Here is a 26,250-nt window from a genome sequence, read left to right on the forward strand (position 1 = left end):
GACCGTCCACTCCGTGGAGAGGGGAACGAAGCGAGACAGGGCGTCGGCCAAGACGTTGGACACGCCCCGTACGTGAACCGCCAGGAGAGCCAAACCCCGAGAACTCAGCAGACGAGTCACCCGAAGCGACCAACCCCAAAGAGACAAGGACCGCATCGAACCCCCGCGGTTCAGGCAATGAACCACCGGAGAGCAGTCCGAATGGAGCCGAATCGTCGATCCGCGGGCCACCCGAATCCTCCCCAGAGCAAACCACACTGCCGCGAACTCCCGCACCGTACTGTGAGCTCGACGGAAGGACGGATCCCAACGCCCCTGGCCGGCCTGGTGAGCACTGGTCACAAAACCCCAGCCGAGAGACGACGCATCCGTGTACACATCGAGCGAGGGCTCGGGTAGGCGCCAAGGCACTGAACCCCGAAAAACCCGAAGAGGAAGCCGGTGACGCAGCAACCGACGCAAGTCCCCCGGGGGTCGAACTCTGCGATCGCGAGAGAGGCGGAAGGGGGAACCCCGAAGGAACCAGAACAGCCGTCGAAGCCAAACCCGACCCGGCGGGTAGACCACCATCGCGAAGTTCAGGCTCCCGCACAGCCCCTCGAGCAACCGCCGGGTGACCCGAGGGCCCTCCAGAAACAGACGAAGGTGGGACCGCAGCCGCAGGAGAGACTCCGGAGGGAGAGACAAGGAGGCGGTCCGAGAGTCCCACACGAGACCCAGCCAAGTCCGAACCTGAGAGGGAACCAGATGGGACTTCCTCCAGTTCACCAAGAACCCGAACCCGGCGAGCTGGGAAAGAACCAAATCCCTGGCTAGCAAGCAAGCTGACTGGCTGGGAGCCCAAACCAGCCAGTCGTCGAGGTAGGCCAACGCCCGAACACCTAGGAGACGCAAACGAGCCACCACAACCCGTGTAAGGCGTGTGAACACGCGAGGTGCCAGGTTCAACCCGAACGGGAGACAACGAAAGCGGTAACTCAGACGCCCCACTACAAAACCGAGCCAGTCCCTGAACCGCGGATGAATCGGGACATGCCAATAAGCGTCCCGGAGGTCCAGGGACACCATCCAAGCACCCGGCTCCAAGAGGAGCCGAACCTGAGACAGCGTAGTCATCCGAAAGGAGGGGCAATGAACCCAGGGGTTCAGACGGGACAAGTCCAGAATGAACCGCAGGTCCGCGCAGTCCCGTTTCGGAACCGGAAACAGACGGGAAACCCATCTGAGGGACGACGTCGTTTCGACGACGCCCAAGCGTACCCACTCCAAGACGACTCGACAGAGCGCAGGGGAAGAAGCCTGCCCCGCCAGCCCCGACCCCCCAAAGGGGGGAGGGGCCACCCAACGCCACCGCAGGCCGCGAGACACGACCCGAAAGGCCCACGAATCGTGGGACCAGGCGCGGGCGAACAGCGCAAGCCGCCCCCCCATCGCCCCGTCAAAGGGGCAAACCGCGAAAGGGCCGGCGACCCTTACGAGACCCAGAACCCCGCACAGCGCGAACACCGCGCCGACCAGACGAGGGAGGGTCCGCAGGAGGAGCCAACCCCAAACCTGACACCAGAGGCCTACCACGACGAGAGGAACCCCGAGCCCTGGCACGACCTTTCCGGGAAGACCCACCCCGGGACCCCCGGAAAACCAACAAGTCCGACATCGGACGACAAGCCGCCGACGCAGCCTGAATAAACTGCGCCACGGCCGACTCCCCAAACAGGAGAGGACAAAAAGGTGAAGAACGCCTAAGAGCCAGAGCCCAAGCAGATTCCACGGAGGAACCCAGCACCGCCTGCCGACACGCGAGACGGGAAGCATAGAACAGGGAAACCGCATCCCGCAAAATCGGCGTGAACAGCTTCAACAAGGCAGCCGACGAACGCGCAGCCGAGGACAAGGTGCCGGACCCCGGGACGGACCCAAGCGTCCCCACATCCTCCACGAGCCAATCCGAAGACAGCTCCAGGAGGGAAAAGAACCGCAAGGCCGAACACAAAAGGCCCCGAGCGCGCAAGTCCTCCGCCACGAGCGCCGCCGAAAGGGAGGGAACCTGCACATGGAGCTGAATAACGCCCACATCGCGGGGAAGGGCAGGGGCAAACAAGCACTCATTCAGGTACTCAAGTTCACCCCCCAGGAAAACCTGAAGCACCGTGGAAGCTTCCCGCCACTCCAGCGTGCGGGAACGACAGAAGGAATGCCAGGAATCCAGACCAAACAAGGGGCAGTCTGCTAGCCAGGATGACTCCGGAACCTCGTAACGGAGCCAGAAAGGGAACGAAGTCCCAAACCTGAACGTGGACGGATCCATTTCCGAGGCATAATCCGGGTCACGCAGGAGGTAAGCTGCAAAGGCCGCTCGCACCACACCAGGTTGGATGCGATAAGCCGAAAACCTCCGGAAGGACGGAACCGACGTACCCGGGGGAACACGGAACCGTACCCGGGGAGGGGCCGACACCAAATCCAACTCGTACGCAGAGGGGGGGAAAGAAAACCCCACTCCTTGTAACAATAAGCCCCGCTCAGTGGGAAGAAAAACCCCGGCGGGGTCCAGCGGGGCCCAAGGCCCCCAAGTCAGCCCCTCCCCAGCCTCGAGGTCCGTCACCACAGGACCCGAGGCCGAGTCCTCTCCCCAAGCCCCGACCCCACAAGACAAGGACGGAGCAGCCGGAAAAGCTGGAGGAAGGGGGGCCCACTGGTCAGACCCTGAAGCTTCGGCCGGGAGACAAGACTCGAATGCCTCTGCCGCCCCCCCGGAAGGGGCAACCCCCGAAGCTGCCCGAGTCTCGAGATCAAGTAACCCCTGCTCCGACCCCGAAACCCTCAGACGCTTCGGGGCCGGAAGCAGGGGCGGGGGACCAGAACGAACAGAAGGGGAAGGACGAGGAGGTGCGGACTGAACCAGGATCGAAGCGACCCCCACCCCCAAGTCCGGGTCTCGAAAAGCAAAGCGGGGCAGCCCCGGGGCATCCGGGGAAGCAACCAACCGAGCGCGTTGCAACAGACGAAACCTAGACTGCAACGCACGTGCCGCCTGTACCCGAAGAGAATCATCAGAGGATTGGGTAAATTGAGTCACAAGCAAGCAGCAACACTCACAGGACTCAGGGTCGAAAGTATCACCGACCCAACAGGCAGCGTGGCAGAGGCAAAAACAATGAGGGTCACCCTGAGACAAGGGGACCGAGCAACCCTCAAACTCGCACACAGCGAGTGGGGACTCCGGGGTCACATCCATCGGACCCACGCGCCCCCTAGGGGATTCCCAGGGTCCTGAGCGTTTACTTTAAGAGGACTCGCGCTCAGGTAGTCCCAGGCAGGGTGCTGCAAACCGGCGCCCAAAACTACCAAGCAAACTTCTAAAGCTGAACCCCAGGGACGTGTACACTCACGGGGACCTAGCAGGGGGCGCCACCGAGGAGAACAGTGGAAGGGCAAAAACAAACTGAATAAAATGACAGAACCCCCCACCAGGCAAAAACAAAAAGAAAAACAAAACCCCGCAAGAGGACAGCGAACCCCAAGGAACAGAGCCGGCCGCGATGTCGGGAATTACAAGCTGAGCAGCACCCTGCGCCCCTACCAGTGCAAACTGCCTCTTACCTGCCGGTAACAAGGGAGAACAGAACACCCAAGAGCCCAACAGGCGGCCGAAAAACCGAAAGGTAAAACGGACCAGCAGAGGCAGACCCCGAGGAGCCTGTGGAAGGTGGCCCCAAGCCCCAAGGGCAGTACTTACAGGGCACCTAGGGAAGGCAGCCCTAGGCGCATGCAGCCCGAGTACTGAAGATAACTCCTGGCTCTCGCACCCACAAAACTAACACCACACTCAAAGCACAGTGCAGTAGCGACACCGGAGCCAGAGCACACGACCACCGCCAATAGCATCAGCCTCAAGAACTGAGGTGTGGGTAGCCGGCGCGGGGGGTCTGGGGCTCCCCCTTCCCCCTCCCGGGGAGGGGGGAGCTGCGCAGACAGCGGCGCGGCAGTGTGTGACGTCACACTAATTTGCTTGTTTTCGGTTGGGGAGTTCTATCCACTAGTTCGGTATTAGGTAGCAATTTTAACCAGAATAGGGGTTTGTTTTGGGGCGCTTACCTTTCTGGGTGCCTGTTCCGGTCGATGGCAGACATAGAATGCTTCCAACTACACGGGGGCTTCTATAGGCCATTGCTCCCCTTGCCTCTCTGAGGGGGCCCGGTTCTGGCCGTGGTCCCCGGTAGGCCTAAGAACTCCATACACATGACTGATGCCAAAGTCTGACATTAGCATATCAGCCTGGGATAGCTCCGGGGAGCCGACGGGGCTCCCCCCAGAAAAAACTACATTTCCTATGTCATTTGGTAAAAAGATAACAAAATTGGAACACTTGCATATACAGTACTGTACTGTATTCCACATTTTTGACCAAGTGTCAGTTGATCATGATTAACAGGGATCACTGTAATTTGTATTTTTTTTATGTAGATGAACTACCATAAAAATTTTAGATTGTGATGTGCACTGTAATATAGCACTTGGCTCTTTCTAACAGTTAGTAGTAGTTAGTGTTAAACTATATATTTTGGTTATTAATCCATTTTTCACATTTCACAATAACTTGCATTTTGTGTAGTTGTTGTGTATGTGTGTGTGTGTGTGGTAAAATATACAGTACTAGGCATGCTGTTTGAACATGACAAATATAGAAAACAAATTGTTTGGGAATAAATGGCTTGGAATAAAGGGGCAAAGCTTGCATGAGCTTTCCCCAGCATTCAACCAACAACAGTTGCCTAACTACCATGTATAGTACCTATTTACTGCTAGGCTAACAGAGGAAACGGTTAAGAGGTGTAAGGAAACTTGGGCCAAACATCTTGTTCTGCATAAGAATTGAACCCAGAACCATTCCATTAGAGGCAGACTTGGCTGCCAAGTATTTATTGGTGCGCTCTGCTGTATATAAGACATTATACTGTACTGAAATGCAATAATGTAAATGGCAAACTATTACATAAGGCAGGTTAATTTTTAGTTTTTACGTTAAATACAGGAATCGGGTACTGTATACATTATATGTTATTAAGGTGTTGAAACGTGAATTATGAGTTGCCACTGAAAAATATGCAGACTTATGACAGAGGTTCTCTGTTCACAACTTGACATTAGTCAACATTAAATCGGGATAGAATCTTGACACTTGCTAATACGTAGTCTTTAGTGATGGTTACAATTGAGGGCACGACATGGGGACATCTATACTGTCGTGACAGCATTTCACTGGTGAATGGGAGGAAGAGGAGAGAGAATGAGAGGAAAAGGTGGGGGAGAATAGTAGAAAGCTGGGGGGGGGGAAGAGAAATGTTTGACATGATCTGAAATGGAACAACTCAAAACTATCTCGATCAAAATGCCACTTCACTGCTTCCCCGTTCTGTTACCAGATGGCAGTACTGTACTAGTCAATTAGGGTCTGATGCTGCTTAGTCCTTCATGTTTTCACTTGTCATCTTGCTGTCCGGCTGGCATCTCCCAAGATTATTTTACTAAATGACTGGATTGTTTTATAGTTGAAGTTTGTGCCTTTTTTTTTCTTAGTGCATGTATGTCTATCATCTTGTGTGTGTGTGATGGCTTTTGGCCTCCGTTAACTGTGATTTCAGGGTTATCATCATGGCACACAGTTTAGTGAAGGTCTTCTATGAACAAATTATCTTTGCTGGTGTAGATGTTACCATCTAGGATGAACAATAAAACCTTTTTCTCATGTGGTGCTTTGAAACTTGGTTATCAGACAAGGCCCATGGAAGACCTATAGAAGAGTGTGAAAAGAAGCATTTTTAGATAATTACTTGGGGGGGGATCCTCCTCGTTTGGAAGTGGGATCAAACATTCATGGCTGGGTTGCACATATCAAGTGGCATTTGGGGGTCTTGCACAATTTAAAAGAATATATGTATTTGTGAGCATAAATCAGCCAAAAGCCTTTAATCCTGACATATTTATGGACTTCTGGTAGGATCAGTGCTGAGACAAATGGGAGCTACCATTGGGAGGGGGGGGGGGTTGCTGCTTAGAATTTTAAAATGTCATTTAGCATAAATATATGGATAATTTATTTTTAAGTAAAATTCCAAGACTGACCAATGAACCTTTTCATGTTGAAGTCCAATTTCATATGGTGCACTGACTTATACAAAGATGCATGTATGCTTTTATAATTTGTCATTTCAGCTTACAATTATTTTTTCCGTATTAGTATTATATTAGTTTTGAGCACATTGCATTTTCTTTTGCAGAAAGTCTGGAAGAGATGTGTCAGAGTAAGTTTTTATTGAACTCATCCACCATCACAGTAGTAAGTAGTGATAGACATAATCATTGTACTAATGGTTTAAATACTTTTAGCCCATCACGGCCCAGTCAGTATTGCATGTGCCCGAGGTGGCCAGGGATGCTCGTTTGGTCCCATCACACAACTTGCCCATTCATTTTAGTATTTCCAACCAACTTTGCCTCCCATGATTTCTGCAACGTGTATGGACCAATTCCTTCGGTAGAGAAATGTAGATATTTTTCATAATTATTTTGGTTTTGGCACTTTCTGGGGCCCCTTGTGGCTCCCTGAAGCTATGCACAGAGATGGGTTCCCACCTACCAGGTTGCATCAGTTATGGAGTTAGTAGGCCTCCTGGGAATCAGTGCCAGAACCAGGTACTCCTCACTGAGGTCCAGGGAGTAGTGACATTTTGCCACCTCTTTGGGGAAGGCATCCAGAAAGTCAAAACAAACCACTACTGTGTTCAATAGAGGCTGAAGCTGTCAAATTCTGCCTAATGAACTCTCCCCGTGTAAACAAGTGATTGACTTGCTCAAAACTAGCATGAGCGCGCTCACCTGATTGTCCCCCACTCATTTGGGGTTGAATGGGAAAAGAGGCTCACTACCTCTCAGGGTCCAAGCTGTCAGTTGTGGCAGCAGATGCACAAACAAGACTTACCTGATGACTTAGGAAGTGGGGTGAGATCAGTGAGCCACTTTGGCTCGCCCAGAAATTGGCATTTCATTACATTGAATGCTGGTTGTCTAGGTAAAGTGCCTTGTGGCTCCCTGAAGCTAACTACCCACAGAGAAAGCAGAACGCATGGGGACATAACAGGGAGGACAGAGAACCTCAGCAGTCAAGACAAACAAGAGAAGATAGCCACAGAGCTGCCACTGCACACAGTATATGTTGCACCTCTGGCCAAACCAACCAAGCATCAAGAACCAAAGGACCCCTCCTGAAACAACTGACCAATTCTTCGACAAAAATGTGGGGCTGGCTGCAAGCGAACAAAATTACCCATTAGGGCTAAAGGAACAGAAATATTAAATATTAGCACAATGTGGAGTTCTTTGGCATTTTTGAGACTTTGATCTTTGTTAACCCTCCAGTTATGACTTTCTGGATGCTTTCCTGGTGTGGTGGTGAATTGTCACTTGCCTTCTTTGCCTCTGTGAGGGGTGGGGCCAAGTTTTGACCCTGGTCCCCAGCATGCCAAATAAAATTACCGCATCTGATGTGATCCATTTGCATGTAGCAGTCTCAGGAGAGATAGCTGCAGGAAACCACTGGTGCTCATCCAGAAAGAGGTATTCTATTACATTCAATGCTGGGTTTTATATTTTTCCCATGATCAGGGAACCTAGTTTATTATTAGATTAAAAACAAATTTTTTTCTGGTGGGAGCCCCTTCGGCTCCGCAGTCTGATATGAATGTACAGTATTAGACCCCTGGCATCAGTCAATGTGCATGGAGACCAGGCCTGGCTTGTGGTTCTCGGTAGGGGACCATGAGCCAGAACCTGGCCCTCTCAGAGGCACGAGGAGCAATCGCCAATAGAAACCCCAATGTGGTTGGAAGCATTCTATGTCTGCCATCGACCTGGGTTAGGCACCCAGAAAGGTATGCACCCCAAAACAAACTGCCTATTCTGGGGAAAATATTGCTACTGAAAGCCGAACTAGTGGACAGAACTCCCCAAATAAAAACAAGCAAACGAGCATGACGTCGTCACCGCACCACTGTCTGCACAACGCCCCCCTCCCTGGGAAGGGGAAGGGGGAGCCCCAGACTCCTCCCATCCCCCCCTCCACAGGCAAACCACCCTGCAGTTCTGTGGCTGATGTGGAACTGGCAAGGTCATGTGTCTCTGGCTCCAGTATTTTCCGGTTCTGTGCCTTGTGGTGTGGAGTAATTTCAGGAGTGATTTTCTCCAGTACTCAGGCAGCATACCCCTAGGGTTGCCTTCCCTAGGTGCTCTGTAAGTACTGCCCTTGGGGGCTTGGGGTTACCTTCCACAAGTCTCCTTAGGATCTACCTCCGCTGTGTCTTTTGCTACTCGGTGATTGACCGCCCATGGAATCAGTTGGGGTGTTTATTGCTCCTGTTTGCCTCGGGGTAGAGGGTAATTCTCGTCACTGGTTGGGGCTCAGGGTACTGTGCAGCTGGTCATCACCTCTCATAGTGGCTGGCTCTGTTCTGCCTGGGCACATTGTCATCTTGTGGTCTTTTTCTTTTCATTTTGTTTTCCTGTCTAGTGGAGAGGGTCTGCCCCCCCTTGGTTTGGTCACGCCCATTATTCTTTGGTGGTCCTCCGCTAAGCCCCCACAAAGTGTACACATCCAGGGGGGTTCAGCTGTAGCAGTTTGCGTGGTAGTTATTGGGTGCCAGGTGAGCAGTACCCTGCCTTAGCTTCCCTTAGCGAGATAATGCAACAGAGAGCCCTAGGAAACCCCGGGGGAGTTTGTTCTTTTGTCCGATTGGACGCGACCCCTGGGTCCCCTCTCACTTCGTGAGAGTTTGAAGGCTGCCCTTGTCTCAGGGTAATACTCACCAGGTTGTGCCTCCGTCATGCTGCCTCTTGGGTCGGTGACACTTTCGACCAGGAGTCTTGCAATTTGTTCATTGTTCGGGCTCCAATTCACCCAGTACACTGATCAGGATTTGCAGGTGCAGGCAGCTTCAGCATTGCACGCTCGATTTAGGTTGCTGCAACGCACAACCCATGTGGTGCGGGAGGCCATTGCAGCTTACCTCCTGCGCGACCCAGATTATCCTGTCATGATGGATCCTTCTTCCTTTGTGTATGGCTCTTCCTGTCCCTACCGAGTTCATTATGAGGTTCCGGAGTTGTCTTAGCTTGGGGACTGCCCCTTTTTCTTGTTGGAGGCGTGGCGTGGCGTGGCATTCTTTCTCTCAGTCCTCCGCGCTTGAGTAGCGTGAGGCTCATACGGAGGTCCAGGATTTCCTGGAGGGCGAGTTTGAGCACCTCAATGCATGCTTGTTCACCTCTGCCCTTCCTCGGGATGTCGATGTGGTGCAGCTTTACGTGCAGGTTCCTTCCATTTAGGTTACTTTGGTTGCTGAGGACTTGCATACCTGTGGCCTGTTAGCTTTGTTCTTGTGATTCTTTTTCCTTCTCATGCAGTCCTCGGACTGGCTTGAGGGGGACGTGGAGGAGATTGGAGCCGCTCCTGGGCCAGGTGCGTTGGCCTCGGCAGTGCGTACGTCTGCTGCACTTTTGAAGCTGTTTGCGCTGATCCTATGGGATGTGGTGTCACTGTTTTTTGTTTCCCGTCTCGTGTGTCGGCAGGCGAAGCTCGCTTCTTCTGTGGAATCTGCTTGGGCCCTGGCTTGTAAGATTTCTTTGGCTTTTTGCCCATTGCCGTTTGCAGAGTCTTCAGTTCTGCAGTATCTGCAGGCAGCAGCTTCTAGTTGCCGCCCTATGTCAGAATAGTTGGTTCTCCGGGGAGCCCATGGAGGGTCTTCCCGGAAGGGTCGTGCTGGAGCTCGGGGGTTTCTCCCGTCATGGTCGACGCAGTAATTGCTCTGTGCGGAGGTCGGGTTCTCACAAGGGGCGTCGGCCCTTTCGCTGTTCATCCCATTGACGGGGTGATATGGGGGGGGGGGTGTCTTGCTCTGTTTGCTCATGCTGGTCCCATGATTTGTGGGGCTTTTGGGTCGTTTCATGCGGCCTGTGGTGGCGTTTGTTGGCCCCTCTTCCTTCAGGATGTTCGGGGTTGGCGGGGCAGGCCAACGCTCTACACAGTCATCTTGGAGTGGATTCGCTTGGGTATGGTCAAAACGACCTCATCCCTCCGGTGGGTTTCCTGCCTGTTTCTGGTTTGGAAATGGGACTGAGCGGACCTCGGGTTCATTTTGGACTTGTACCATCTGAACCCGTGGGTTTATTGCCCCTCCTTTCGGATGACTACTCTGTCCCAGGTCCATCTTCTCTTGGAGCCGTGTGCTTGGATGGCGTCCCTGGACCTCAAGGATGCATATTGGCACGTCATGATTCATCCAGGTTTCAGGGAATGGCTCAGTTTTGTTGTGGGATATCAGGGTTACCTCTTTTGTTGCCTTTCATTCGCCTTGAATCTGGTGCCTCGCGTATTCACATGCCTTACCCGGGTCGTGGTGGCCCGTCTGTGTCTTTTAGGTTTTCAGGTTCTGGCCTACCTCAACAACTGGCTGGTGTGGGCTCCCAGCCGTTCCACATGTCTGCTCGCCAGGAATTTGGTTCTTTCTCAGCTCGATGGGTTCGGGTTCCTGGTGAACTGGAGGAAGTCCCATCTGGTTCCCTCTCAGGTTCTGTCTTGGCTGGGTCTTGTGTGGGATGCTTGGACCACTTTCTTGCCTCTCCTTCCAGAGGCTCTGCTTCGGCTGCAGTTCTGCCTTCGCTTGTGGGTTCGGCCTCTGCAGACCTTGCATCAGTTGCTGCGTCACCGGCTTACTCTTCGGGGTTCAATGCCTTGGCGCCTATCCGAGCCTTCGCTCGATGTGTTCATGGATGCGTCGTCTCTTGGCTGGTGGAATTTTGTGACCAGTGTTCACCAGGCTGGCCAGGGAAGGTGGGGTCCGTTATTCCATCGGGCTCACAGCACGGTGCAGGAGTTTGCAGCTGTGTGGATGTCGCTTCAGAGGGTGCGTGTCGCTTGTAGATCGAGGTTCCGGCTCCATGGAGTTTGTCCTTCAGTCAGGCTCGCAACATGGCGTAGGAGTTTGTGGCTGTGTGGATGTCGCTTCGGAGGGTGCGGGTCGCTTGTGGATCGAGGATCCGGCTCCATTTGGACTGCTCCCCGGTGCTTCATTGCCTGAACCGCGGGGGTTTGATGCGATCTTTGGCTCTTTGGGGCTGGTCGCTTCGGGTGACTTGTCTGCTGAGTTTTCGGGGTTTGGCTCTCCTGGCCGTTCACGTTTAGGGGGTGTCCAACGTCCTGGAGGACAGACTATCTCGGCTCATTCCCCTGTCCACAGAATGCACAGTCGACGCCGACTCATTCCATTGGCTTTGCCGAACATACGGGCTCCCGGAGGTGGACCTCTTTGTGTCAGCGTGGTCGAGGAGTCTCCCGGTATGTGGCGCCCTTCCCCGACTGTTAGGCCATTGATGCCTTCAGGCAGAACTGGTCAAGGTGGGGTTTCCTGTATCTCTTCTATCCCCCCAGTTCTGCTGTTGCTCCAGGTCCTAGCTTGTTGGAGACTTACCAAGGAAGAGTTGTCCTTCTGGCTCCTTGGCAACTGGCCCAGCCTTGGTTTCAGGCACTGCTTGCTCGGTGCCCGAACCCGGGGGTGTTTCCACGGCTCCGCCTCTTTCAGCAAATCAGGCCAGTCCATTACATGGCTGGTTCAATCTTCTCCTCAAGTCTTCGCGTCTGGTCTTTCTGATGCGGGTCTATCACCACTTGTATGATGAGCAGGTGGCTTCTTTGATGGTGTCCCACCTGCGTGCTTCATCTCGGCGGCAGTATGAAGTTTCCTGGGGGTCCTTCCGTTATTTCTTATCCCTTCATAGGTTTACTTCTGTCTCTGATAGGATTGTCTTGTCCTTTCTTTCATGGTTGTTCCAGGACAGTCATCTTATGCCAAATGCTGTCGCCTTGTATCGTGCAGTACTGGAGGAGTTGCTGCAGCTTGCGTTTGGCATTGGTGTTACTTCTGCACTGTTCCTCAAGCTGTCACATGCATTGTTTCACCACTAGCCTGCTCATGCGCCACCTGAGCCATCCTGGTCATTGGACTGGGTGTTCTCTTTTTCTCTCTTCTCCTCGGTTTGTAGTGGCCCCTTCGGTTCTGGATTGTTTGGCGAAGGTGGTGTTTTCCTATTAGCATTGGCCTCTGGAGGTTGGGTCGAGGAGCTTCATGCTCTTCTTTGGCGCAGGGGTTTCTGTTCTTTTGGCCCTGGTGGTAGGTTTGTTCGTTTGCAGCCGTCTCCTTTTATGGCAAAGAATGAGACTGCTACTTTCCAGAGGGTCCTTGGGTTGTTGATGCTTGGTTGGTCAGGCCGGGGGTGCATCATGTGTTGTGTCCAGTTGCAGCTGTTACCTGTGCGCCACGGCCTTGGCGCCTGAGGACACACTCTGGGTTGACCCGGTTTCCCTTCTTCCCTGTTCCAGGGTTTGGGTCTCCCAGATCGTCTGCAGGGTTATTTCTTCCAGCCAGCCTGCGGTCTATCCTCATGTCCACGACGTTTGTAAGTTCACTGCGCTGCTGTCTTTGGTAACATGTCTTGGGCTGACATTTGGGCACAGGGTTTTTGGTGGTCGAACAGGGTCCTGACCGCTCGCTACCTTGTTAACGTTCCTGGGCCTAGCTTGGCCTGTGTCGCATTGGGTTGGCAGTTGCAGCCAGGTGTCTTGACTTCGCGTTGAGGAGCGAGAGCTGACCGCCTCCCGGGTAATTCCCTTTTGTTTTTGTCTTTGGGTTCTGCCCCCCCCCCCCCAGAAAACCAGCAGCTCCGAGGAGCCAAAGGGGCTCCCCCCAGAAAACCATTTTTTTGTGTGTGTGTGTGTGTGTGTTTTTGACATCCAGCCCCAAAACTGCAGGATGGATAGCCGGCGCAGGGGTCTGAGACTTCCCTTTTCCCCTCCCGGGGAGGGGGAGGAGTTGCGCAGACAGCAGCATGGTGACATCATGCTCGTTTGCTCGTTTTCATTTGGGAAATTCTGTCAGAGTTCAGCTTTCAGTAGCAATATTTTCACTAGAACAGTTGTTTGTTTTGGGGCACTTACCTTTGTGTGCCTGACCCAGTCAATGGCAGACATGGAATGCTTCCATCCACATAGGGGCTTCTATAGGCCATTGCTCCTCATGCCTCTCTGAGGGGAGTCAGGTTCTGGCTCGTGGTTCCCAGTAGGCCTAGAACTCCATGCACATTGACTGATGCCAGGGTCTAATACATTCATATCAGCCTGCATAGCTTTGGGAAGCCTCCGGGTCTCGCCCAGAAAATAACTTCATTACATTCAATGTGTTTTTTTTTTGTTTTTTTCATACACCTGAGCATTGTCTCCTATTAAAAGGAGGACAGACCAGGGGTAAAGCCTCCTGTAATATTTGCATCCCTGACAACTCATTCTACCAAAAGTTCATACAGTTCTAAATTATGGGTTTGTAAAAGATTTGATATAGTAATCTGTAATCATGTTTTTAGAGCACACAAGAATGGTACACAACCTCCAGCAGAAGAACTCTCTCGGCCTCAACGCTTGATGTTTAATATAGGTCCTGATATTAAGCAAGACATTGAAGATGCTAAAATTGCTCTAGAGAGGTAAGTGATTGAATGAAATGTGCTTAATTATAATTAGGATGACTAGAGATGTGCTCTATTTATATTTAATTTAAATTTTGTCATTGTATATCCCTAGTGTGGATACATTAGGATTTCCCCTGTTCTTGTTGGACCATAAGAATAAAACAAATTAATATTTGTAAGGTGGATATTTTTAAGGCGAGAAGATGGGAGGGGGGGGGAAGCAGTTAAACTTTTTCATGCATTTTATTATTAACAGAAATTGCCAATCATGACTATGCAAAGAACAGCCCTTCTCTTGTGAGTAATTAAATGAAATTAAAAGATACCAACAATACAATTTTGCATATCTTGCCATTTAGACTTATTGGTTATGTATATTATTAAAAGGTATTCTTTGGGAACATTTACGGCAAGTTTCTTGGCCCATGTTTTCTTCTAGAGAATGAAACTAGAATTTTTGTATTCTAAATGAATTTGTTTTTTATTGGTATAAATAGTAATCATAATGATACTGTATGAGTGTAATGCTTATCCTTCTAGTTTGGTTGGTGACCTTGAGATGACCTGTTTCAAGTTTTCTGGCTTTGGCAAGAACTTTATCAAATCTCAAAAGTTAAGTCCAGACAGTTTCTTGCAGATGGCTATTCAGCTAGCATTCTACAGGTGGGAGTTTAATATCTGTAATTTAAATTTAATTATCCTCAGTCTCGCTTCTTTTTCTGGTATTGAAGATTTATTGGTTATTGTATAATCATTTTATTATAATCATAATCAAAATACTCCTTGCTCAAGGAAGAAGTCTTAATTTTGACATGAAATAAATTACTGTATCTAAACTTCATTAGAAATGATTAGATACTGTATAATGTTGAAATAGTCATGGAGAGTGATCGTTTCTACTTTTTTCTCTAGAATTCATCATGAACCAGGTGCCCACTATGAATCGGCTTCAACAAGAAAGTTTCACCACGGTCGCACAGAGACCATTCGCTCCTGTTCGGTTGAATCTGTTGCCTTTGCTAAAGCTATGCTCAATGAGGCGCTCCCAAATAGTGAAAAGGTAGCAGCCCTCCGCACTGCAATTGAAGCACACAAGACATACGCAAGGCATGTGAGTATTTACATCAAATGCTTAATCAATTCTACGTGTGTTCAAGGCAGCAGGTGAGATTAGTTGTTGTTGGTCACACATGGAGTTGTTACCATGGGACAAGTCAAGGGGGAGCTTCTCTTTGCACCATTGTATATTTTTGTTCACACTACCTACAACAGCACTTGTTGGTAGTGCTGATAATTATCTTGCCCTGACACAGCAAACCATCAAGTGCTGTTCCAGCTGGGATGTACTCTCCAATTACTGCTCAAATGTCCAGTAATTTATCTTCTTTTTTTTTTTTTTAGGTTTTCCATTTGTCTTTATATCTCTGTTTCTCTAACCTTGTGCATGTGTGTGTCACATGCTGAGGGGTTGTTGTTATTCACTCACTCACTCCACTCACTCACTCACGTGTGTGTGTGTGTGTGTGTGTGTGTGTGTGTGTGTGTGTGTGTGTGTGTGTGTGTGTGTGTGTGCGCGTGTGTGTGTGTATATACAAGTATATATACAAAGATGCGAGAAACAACTACACGGCAGTGAGGAGAGAGGCAGAAAGAAATTTTGAAAAGGGGATTGCAGACAAATGTAAAACAGAACCAGGTCTGTTCTATAAATTCATAAACAACAAATTGCAGGTAAAGGATAATATACAGAGGTTGAAAATGGGAAATAGATTCTCGGAAAATAAAAAGGAAATGTGTGAAACATTAAACGAAAAGTTCCAAAGTGTGTTTGTACAAAATGAAATCTTCAGGGAACCAGATACAATAAGAATTCCAGAGAACAACATAGAGCACATAGAGGTGTCTAGAGATGAAGTGGAAAAAATGCTCAAGGAGCTAAATAAGAACAAGGCAGTTAGTCCAGATGGAGTTTCACCATGGGTTCTGAGTGAATGTACACCTGAGCTCAGCATTCCTCTTCAACTGATTTTTCAGGCATCCCTGTTTACAGGAGTTATAGCTGATGTGTGGAAAAAGGCTAACATAGTTCCAATCTACAAAAGTGGAAGCAGGGAAGACCCCCTTAATTATAGACCGGTATCATTGACAAGTGTAATAGTCAAAATATTGGAAAAAATAATTAAAACTAAATGGGTAGAACACCTGGAGAGAAATGATATAATATCGGACACAGTATGGTTTTCGATCTGGAAGATCCTGTGTATCGAATTTACTCAGTTTCTATGATGGAGCAACAGAGATATTACAGGAAAGAGATGGTTGGGTTGACTGCATCTATCTGGACCTAAAAATGGCTTTTGACAGAGTTCCACATAAGAGGTTGTTCTGGAAACTGGAAAATATTGAAGGGGTGACAGGTAAGCTTCTAACATGGATGAAAAATTTTCTGACTGATAGAAAAATGAGGGCTGTGATCAGAGGCAATGTATCGGACTGGAGAAATGTCACAAGTGGAGTACCACAGGGTTTAGTTCTTGCACCAGTGATGTTTATTGTCTACATAAATGATCTACCAGTTGGTATACAGAATTATATGTTATATGAACATGTTTACTGATGATGCTAAGATAATTGGAATGATAAGAAACTTAGATGGTTGTCATGCTCTTCAAGATGACCTGGACAAAATATGTAAGTATATGGAGCACCACTTGGCAAATAGAATTTAATGTTAATAAATGCCATGTTATGGAATGTGGAATAGGAGAACATAGACCCCACACAACCTATATATTATGTGAGAAATCTTTAAAGAATTCTAATAAAGAAAGAGATCTAGATTCTTGGTTCTAGATGGAAAACTATCACCTGAGGACCACATAAAGAATATTGTGCGAGGAGCCTATGCCACGCTTTCTAACTTCAGAATTGCTTTTAAATACATGGATGGCGATATACTAAAGAAATTGTTCACGACTTTTGTTAGGCCAAAGCTAGAATATGCAGCAGTTGTGTGGTGCCCATATCTTAAGCAGCATATCAACAAACTGGAAAAGGTGCAAAGACATGCTACTAAGTGGCTCCCAGAACTGAAAGGCAAGAGCTACGAGGAGAGGTTAGAGGCATTAAATATGCCAAAACTAGAAGACAGAAGAAAGAGGTGATATGATCACTACATACAAAATAGTAACAGGAATTGATAAAATCGATAGGGAAGATTTCCCGAGACCTGGAACTTTAAGGACACGAGGTCATAGATTTAAACTAGCTAAACACAGATGCCGAAGAAATAAAAGAAAATTCACTTTCGCAAACAGTGGTAGACGGTTGGAACAAGTTAGGTGAGAAGGTGGTGGCGGCCAAGACCGTCAGTAGTTTCAAAGCGTTATATGACAGTGCTGAGAAGACTGGACACCACGAGCGTAGCTCTCATCCTGTAACTACACTTAGGTAATTACATATACTAGTATATAAATAAAATAAATAAATAAATATAAATAAAATGTCTGACCACAAAGGAAAAATGAGACTATTAATCAATTCCTGGTATTTTTATTTATTTCCAATATATTAATCTTTCGCATCGGTACATCTTCATTCTGATGATGTATCAGTATATCTTCATTCTGAAGATGTATTAAGAAGGTACTGTAATATGAAGGTACTTAAGGAATTTCCTGTCTCATTTTCCTTCATGGTCAGATATTGTCACACTATTTATCATGTGCTAAATTCTTTGTGATTTACACTCACATATATATGTACTGTATGTACGTATATGTAATTTTACTTAGGCTGTCAATGCATTTGGAGTTGACCGTCACCTTCTTGGGCTGAAACTGGCAGCGATAGAAGCTGGGATGGATGTGCCAACACTCTTTATGGATGTTGGATATTTGCGCAGCTCTCATATGCGTCTCTCCACAAGTCAGGTAAGCTTTATACATTAATTTTGTATATCTGGTTTCAGCAACTTGTTCAAACAAATTCAGACATCATGATCATCAAGCTTAGCCTTTTAATTTATCTTTTATAATCAGTACACCAACTGTTAGTTAATTCAACTTTCAATATGCCGAATTCTGTGAAACTAGGCCAAAATCATGACCATTATAGCATTTTAATAGGGTACAATCCAGATTAGAGCTTTTGGACCAAATAACCTACCAATGCCTTGATGCTTTACAAATATATGCAAAAATATTTAAACATAAGTCATTTGCAAGTGTGAAATTAAGTGGTCATACAAGAATATGTGGAAGTATTTATGAGAGTATATATATGTGTCTGTCAAACTATCACAGTGTGTATGTGAAAAGTGACAATGTGTAAGAATGATGTGTGAAAGTGTGTACACTGTAAATGTGTGTAATGCACAAGTATGTGTTCTAAAAGTAGAGACCAAAATCTGAGCAAGGGTCTAGTAATGTGTGATGGGGAAGGGAAGAGGGGAAGGTTCATAGTGTCCTATGAGAGGTGTCTAGCTAGCTTCCTTCAATCTGAATTGTGTGTGTCCCCCGAGCTGAAGTAATGCTGCATATTTAATTTCTAAAGGCTATTGTTGATCAAAACAGTTGCCTTTGTTTTGACAGATTGTGCTTGCTAACTAAATTATGCTTGCCTACTTGACCTTACTGATGACTCGGCCCACCCTCCTAAGGTTTCCTATTGTCAAGAAACTGTCATACTAAAATACCCTTATCCTAACCTACCAGAGGGTCCAAAACAGAAAACAAGACAATGTGTAAATTTCGCAGCCCATCCTCCAAAAATGGGGTGGTAAATGTAAGAAGACAAATAAGTGCAAATATGTACTATTCATAGCAGTTAGGAATTGTACTTATTTTCACTTAGTATTAAATCATACTTTCAAATATATTGTGAATATATGAGTTTACCTGAAAAACTGAATAGAAAACCACAACCTCACCTAACCGTCTTAGTTTTGAAGATAATAATTTTATTGCTTCTTAATTACAATTAGTACTTAATCTATAGCTATATTAATATTACAGTTTTATAACACTAATAAAACAAAACTAAAATATATCAATAAATTGTAAAGTAACTCAGGATATTTTAAAATTTTGTATAAAATCTATATTGTTTAATAAACCTGAAAAAGAAGTTCCTGATATTTAAAACTTGTGTATTGCAAATTGAAATTGAAAACTTCATCCTAAAATTCTGAGTGTCTCGACAGAAAACGAGGAGAATTAAATCGGGGGAGGGGGTTGGGTAAATGTAACAGCCCCATAAGTGCAATTATGCACTGTTTATGACCGTAAGAAAGTGTACTTATTACACTTAGTATTAAATCGTACTGTCAATTCGGAGGATGGGTTGAATTTCGCTACCTAGTGCCATTTTCTAGTATGACAATGTTTCGCCTTAAATAGTTGTCAAAATGTGACTTTCTATTAGGTCGGGTTAGATGACTAACTTGACTAGGGTAAATTTACACAAGTGTAAAGTCACTTAAATTATGTAAAGAATTGCTAAGCACAGACAACAGTGAATAAGGTAATCTAGGGATAAAATGAAAAACTAGCCAAAGAACAGGAAGGAGGAGTGGTAAACTGGATGGGTAAAGGTAGACATGGGAGAATGTTAAATGGGGAAGATATTAGAAGACTGTTGACAAAACAGTTACAACTGTAATGGTGGAAGTGATGGAAGAACGAGTTCATAAGTGAACAAGCTGAAATGTTATAAAGGTGTAAGTGCTGATAAGGCATACACAGAAATTATAAAATGTAAGATAGAAAGGAATGAAGTGGAAGAAAATTTGTCAAAAGGCATGGAGTAGTGATATTGTAATTGTAGCACTTTGTATAAGTTGTCAAAAGTAGTTTTTAATTCTAAAAACTGTACGAGAGGATTGGAGGAGCAATGATTGTTCTACAGAGTTTAAAAAAATAAATGTTAATAAGAGTGTAAGAATTCTAGATGCATTAGTTTACCAAGTGTAGTGGGCAAAATGTGTAACAGGATAGAGACTGGAAGAGTACAGTCTAAAGTACTTGCAAAAGTACTTGCTGAGAAATTGACCGATCATATAACGATCAATACTGTATTATTGGTTCCGGCACCTTTGCTGCAACGCCATTGGTCACTTGGTAGACCTGGTGTTTGTGCCCCGTAAAATAGTGCAGCCTTTTTGCAAGATTATTCTCGTGATAAACTTTGTATGTGGTTGATGTGTTCTTCTGTCTGTCGGCCAATAGATAGAATACCGTCCGTTCCTCACCATCAAGTTTAAACTGCATATACTCAATATACCAGCGCTCGCCCAGAATCACGACCGTGACTATATTTTTAGAAGTCTTCTAGAGTGGCAAAAGTCTGTGAATCGCCAAATGAAAACAGACGGGTATCAGGTAACATCTGTGAGATAGAGATCGTCTGCGAGTTAATCAGTGTTCTAGAGTAAACTAAGTGCCGCCACCTAATTATGTGTGACTTTACCAGTGTACCTGCATGGCACAATATAACCATAGCCGCCACCGCCACTCAGTCCAGGGCTTGTAGCCAGCCGCCAGTGCCATCAGGGGCGTGTGTGTCTGTTAGACGTGCAGCACGCCCTCTTGCGAGTACACCGTTGTCAAGTACGGTAGTGTTGGGAAAACCTGTCACCAGTGTTCTTGCTTTGTAACAAGCGAAACTAGCTGTTAGGCCAACTACTAGATCATCCATGAATGTGAATGGGAGAGGTAGCACTACCTGTAAGTACAAGATCTTGTTTCTTTATTGTGTGTGTTGATCTGAGTGGTCAACCACAGTTGTCACCTTATCATACTCGACACAGGTATAGGTGGAGACCAAGACACCTGACAGTATATGCGTGTTTATCTGTTTGGTATCAAGACATTACACTCTTCTGTGAATATAAGCTTTACATACACCACACATTTAGTTATTGTGTGACATAATTATTGTGTATGATTATTGCCTTTCCCATTAACAGTGCCATTGTTGATTTACTGTGCATTATCATGGCCCGAGTATCCTGTTGGAACACCTGTGACCCTTTGCGCACCGGCAGTTAGGTTTGCCATGTTAGTGATTGATTGTCAATTGTGTTAACATAAGAACATTAGAATAAAGGTAACTGCAGAAGGCATATTAGCCCATACGAGGCAGCTCCTATTTATAATCATCCAATCCCACTCGTATACGTGTCCAACCCACGTTTGAAACAATCAAGGGATCCTCACCTCCACCACGTTACGCTGTAATTGGTTCCTCAAATCAACAACCCTGTTATGGAACCAATATTTACCCATGTCTTTCCTAAATCTAAACTTAGTGTTAAGTTAGGTGTTTCTCCATGAGTGGATCAGAATTGATTGGTTAGATGTTAAGAGTCTCGCTAATATGATAATAGCCTTGCTGATGCCAATCTTAAGTAAATCAAGCACCCATTGTATTAGTGGTTAAGTTTGTAAATAAACTACTGTTAAACTACTGTTCCGTTGAACCACTTCTGAACACTGCCATTACATTACTTAAGCCTTCAGCCCCAGGTGTCTTCAACATAGTTGCCTATTATTCACTAATCTATAAATGTGATGAGGACCCTTGGAGTCCCTTAAAGTGTTTCAAGCACTGCGGAGATTCCCACGACCAGCGTGGATGAGGGCCAAGTGAGGCTAGTCTGAGAGGAGAGGAGACCATCAAGGACTCTTAAGTCGACACTACTCCCAGGCCCTGTATGCTTGCTCTCGTATTTTCTCTGCTGGATTCCGACAGCTTCATGAAGTGTGTGCCATATGTACATTGGTGATGTATGCAATGCAGTTGGGAAAGAAAAGTAGAAAACCCTGTACTGATCTTCCCCAGGATGAAACCCACACGAGTTGTATAATTCCCAGGTACCTATTACTTACTGACAGGTAAATATGGGTATCAAGAAAAGGAAAACCTGTGCCCAGCCAACTGTCTCACCTGGGATCTTCAGTTGTGTTCTGAAGATGTAGGCCCCACAGGACCTGTCCATATTCATGAGGTGCACACCTGGGTGTTGGAAGCTATCCCAGGAAACTTTGGTTGCCTTGTGCAGACGATGAAAATGGGCTGAAGATATGACCAAACCACATATCGGAAGATGGAGAAACGACAACATTTGGTCCGTCCTGAATCATTATCATCAAGTTGGGTGAGGTTGCACAAAGACTTTTGTCTTTGGCTGCTTTGCCTCATCTCGTTACATTCAGCACTGGGTTTTTAAGGTACAGTATGTTAATGTTTTATTAGCTTAGTTAGATTTATACCTTATTTAATCAGTTGTATGGTTTCAGGTTCCTGCTCGTTGTGATGCCTTCATGTGTTTTGGACCATTGGTGCCAGATGGTTATGGCTGTTGCTACAACCCAAGGGAGGATGCAGTTTTCTTTGGCACATCAGCTTTTAATTCTTCACCTGAAACAGATTCGGCCACATTCCGTAATGCTCTTGAACAGAGTCTTATGGATATGCAAACTGTATTATTGCAAGAAGGACTGAAAGCCAAACTTTAAATATAATTGTAAAAAAAAAAAAAAAAAAAAAAAAAAATCCAGCTTGTGAACATGAGTTTCCATGTTAAGAGGTCTCTTTGTTCATTTAATAAATTTGTTAATGGCTTTGTGAGTATAATTTATATTACAAAAAAATTTATGTAAAATTTTATTTTCTTAGACTTTATAATCTAATCAAACCTTTAGCACATTTGTTATAAAATGTAACTATAGATAAAGTAGGCCATGTTGTAAACATTTCCCTACTTGTAGCATGTATGCCTTGAAATGCATTACCAGCCAATATGGGTATTAAATACTCTTCTTTGAGCAGTACAACCAGACTACAACTACCCTTTTCTCTGCTGCCAAACCAAGTACATTACTGGGGAAAATTTATAATGGGAACAGCATATGCAAAGATAGATATATATATATATATATAAATAAAGCTGGACAGTACTTTATACTTAGTTTAGATGTGTTTAGTTATACAAGTAGAGAAACTTAAGAATAAAGGTAACTAGAGAAGGTCTATTGATCCATACAATAATTCATTGGTTGAACTCATTGTATAACTGGCCAAGGCTTGTAGATGCAGTTAATTTTAATTGGAATATATCCATGGGATTTATTTTGAAAATACAATAATGTGCTGCTAATGTTTCCTTCTCGTTCTTTTGATTTAAAGTAATAATCAAGTTTATATTGGAATGTTTAAGGGTAGAATCACCTCTCAAGATAGCACAAAAGGAAAATATCTGCCTACTTGAAAAAAAATGTATACAAATAAATTTAGTTGTCTAGAGTGATTTGCTCAATATTTGAAACACTTACTTCTGGGTACAGTATCACAAGGTACTGTACGCCTTGATTAAGGCTGATATTGTTACCTGAGCCCACACACCATGGTGGCACTATAGGATAAAATATCACCTTTTGATGGTACTTCAATATTATGGTTTTACTGGTAATTAAAACACTATAGTTTCACTTGGAATAAAAGTTGACCCAAGGTAATTTTTTTAGGAAAATATAAGAATTATGAGGAGAAAGGGCCAAGTCAGAAAGATTAAACAGTTGGAATGGGTTAAGAGAACAAGGATCTTTAATATGAGGACAGTGTCCATCTATTAGACAAGTGGAATCAAACACTGACCTTGTAAAAAGTGAAGCCATTACTTTACTAACCAGTTTGAAAGTTTCTTAAACTCCATCCTTATTAACTGACCTATGCAAACCATGAAAGGGACCCATTATATCTTTTAGGAGGAAGAAAATTATGATTAGTTTTCCTTTCCTCCATAATTTTCTTACATGCTGTAGCATTATTTGGTAGTATGCCACATTCTCAAATTTGTCATTGCAAGTATCTCTTTTTATTATCTGAATTTTGGTTTTAGATTTCTAGAGTATCTGGACTTAATAAAATATATCCATTCTATTATTATTATTATTATTATTATTATTATTATTATTATTATTAATAATAATATTAAAAATCCACTAGGGCTGTGGTAGTAGTTTATACTTTATATATATGCTGTGATGTGGCACGATCCTATGAAAAGGCATTGCCAGTCATGTGATTATTATTATTATTAAGTACTGTAATGTAATCAGATTGACTTGATAAGGATCCAAGATGAACCAGTACGTCAACACTTGCATTTAACTTGATGTGTTTGGTTTAGTTAGTTGTTTCAACTTTATCCTAACTTATTCTCTGCATCCGATTGACATTTGTAATTGGTTCATTTGCAGTGGACTAATATCAAAGAAATAAGTCATTGAAATGGTCAAATCATCAATTTGGTTCTAAGCCATTTTGATAATTAAAAGCTAGTTACTGTACTTTTAAATTTGATTTTGTGGATTTATATATCTTATACAGTATTTTCCCTTTTATTCCTTGAATGTTAAATTCTATAAGATTTCTCAAATTTCCATTCCATACTAAGTGTGTACATACATGTACACACACTAGTACCCAAAACATAAAAAACATACCCCCAAACATACCAGCGATACAAAGGTGCAAGAAACAACTACACGTCAATAAGGAGAAAGGCAGAGAGGAACTTTGAGAACGGTATAGCAGACAAATGTAAATCAGATCCAGGCCTTTTCTATAAAGTCATTAAAAGCTAGCTGCAGGTAAAGGATAATATTCAGAGGTTAAAAATGGGGGACAGATACACGGAAAATGAAAAGGAAATGTGTGACACATTAAACGAAAAGTTCCAAAGTGTGTTTGTACAAAAGGAAATCTTCAGAGAAAGACACAATAAGAATTCCAAAGAACATAGAGCACACAGAGGTGTCTAGAGATGAAATGAAACAAATGCTCTTGGAGCTAAGTAAGAACAACGCAGTTGGCCCGGAAGAAGTTTCACCATGGGTTCTGAGAGAATGTGCACCTGAGCTCCGCAATCCACTTCAGCTGATTTTTTAGACATCCCTGTTTACAGGATTTGTAGCAGATGTGTGGAAAAAGGCTAACATAGTTCCAGTCTACAAAAGTGGCAGCATGGAAGACCCCCTCAATTATAGACGTGTACCATTGACAGGTGTAATAGTCTAAATATTGGAAAAAATAATAAAAACTAAATGGGTAGAATACCTGGAGAAAGATTATATATCAGACCGTATGGTTTTTTGATCTGGAAGATCCTGTGTATCGAATTTACTCAGTTTCTATGATCGAGCCACAGAGATTTTACAGGAAAGAGATGGTTGGGTTGACTGCCTCTATCTGGACCTAAAAAAGGCTTTTGACAGAGTTCCACATAAAAGGTTGTTCTGGAAACTGGAAAATATTGGAGGGGTGACAGGTAAGCTTCTAACACGTATGAAAAATGATAGAAAAATGAGGGCAGTTATCAGATGCAATGTATCGGACTGGAGAAATGTCAAGTGGAGTACCACAGGGTTCAGTTCTTGCACCAGTGATGTTCATTGTCTACATAAATGATCTGCCAGATGGAATACAGAATGATATGAATATGTTTGCTGATGATGCTAAGATATTAGGAAGGATAAGAAACTTAGAGGATTGTCATGCCCTTCAAGAAGACTTGGACAAAATAAGTATATGGTGCACCACTTGGCAAATGGAATTTAATGTGAATAAATGCCATGTTATGGAATGTGGAATAGAACATAGACCCCACACAACCTATAAATTATGTTAGAAATCTTTAAAGAAGTCTGATAAAGAAAGAGATCTAGATCCTTGGTTCTAGATAGAAAACTATCGCCTGAGGACCACATGAATGTTGTGTGAAGAGCCTATGCTATGCTTTCTAACTTCAGAATTGCTTTTAAATACATGGATGGCGAAATACTAAAATTGTTCTCGACTTTTGTCAAGCCAAAGCTAGAATATGCAGCGGTTGTGTGGTGCCCTTATCTTAAGAAGCACATCAACGAACTGGAACAGGTGCAAAGACATGCTACTAAGTGGCTCCCAGAACTGAAGGGCAAGAGCTACGAGGAGAGGTTAGAGGCATCAAATATGCCAAAACTAGAAGACAGAAGAAAAAGAGTATTGCGACTGCATGACTACGTACAAAATAGTAACAGGAGTTGATAAAATTGATAGGGAAGTTTTTCTGAGACCTGGAATTTCAAGAACAAGAGGTCATAGATTTAAACTAACTGAACAAAGATGCCAAAGAAATATAAGAAAATTCACTTTCGCAAATAGAGTAGTAGACGTTTGGAACAAGTTAGGTGAGAAGGTGGTGAAGGCCAAAACCGTCAGTAGTTTCAAAGCTTCATATGACAGTGCAACCCGTTCTCGCAAATTCGTAAAGTCAATATTGACTTATTAACTACGTGCATAGGTGATATACTAAACATAATAGATACCCTTAAAAAGATTCATAGAAAACACCGACCTTACCTAACCTTGTTAGTATCTTAAGATAAGCATCTTATTGCTCCGTAATTACAATTATTACTTAACCTATACCTATTATAGGTTAGGTAATATTTGTAATTACGAAGCAATAAGATGCTTATTTTAACATACTAAGTAGGTTAGGTAAGGTCGGTGTTTTCTATGAATCTTTTTAAGGGTATCTATTATGTTAAGTATGTCACCTATGCACATATTTAATAAGTCAATATTGACTTATTAAATTTGCGAGAACGGGTTGGACAGTGCTGGGTAGACGGG

The 26,250-nt window shown here is 44.9% G+C and overlaps 1 protein-coding gene across 2 annotated transcripts in view; it reads left to right on the plus strand.

Annotated features, from left to right (window-relative positions):
* Positions 1–22,193, plus strand: part of LOC123757981 (carnitine O-acetyltransferase) — a 72,487-nt gene extending 50,294 nt beyond the window's left edge. Inside the window, exons 9-14 of one of the 2 annotated variants that reach the window (XM_069338863.1) lie at positions 6,282–6,305; positions 13,465–13,584; positions 14,110–14,232; positions 14,482–14,680; positions 17,364–17,501; positions 21,870–22,193. In XM_069338863.1, coding sequence (XP_069194964.1) covers positions 6,282–6,305; positions 13,465–13,584; positions 14,110–14,232; positions 14,482–14,680; positions 17,364–17,501; positions 21,870–22,088 — 823 coding nt within the window. In that variant the 3' untranslated portion in view covers positions 22,089–22,193. The remainder of the gene's footprint in view (positions 1–6,281; positions 6,306–13,464; positions 13,585–14,109; positions 14,233–14,481; positions 14,681–17,363; positions 17,502–21,869) is intronic. The other variant, XM_069338864.1, reaches the window with a different exon arrangement.
* The last annotated feature ends 4,057 nt before the right edge of the window (positions 22,194–26,250 follow it).

Source organism: Procambarus clarkii, chromosome 40 (assembly GCF_040958095.1).
Source record: "Procambarus clarkii isolate CNS0578487 chromosome 40, FALCON_Pclarkii_2.0, whole genome shotgun sequence".
Taxonomy (NCBI): Eukaryota; Metazoa; Arthropoda; class Malacostraca; order Decapoda; family Cambaridae; genus Procambarus; species Procambarus clarkii.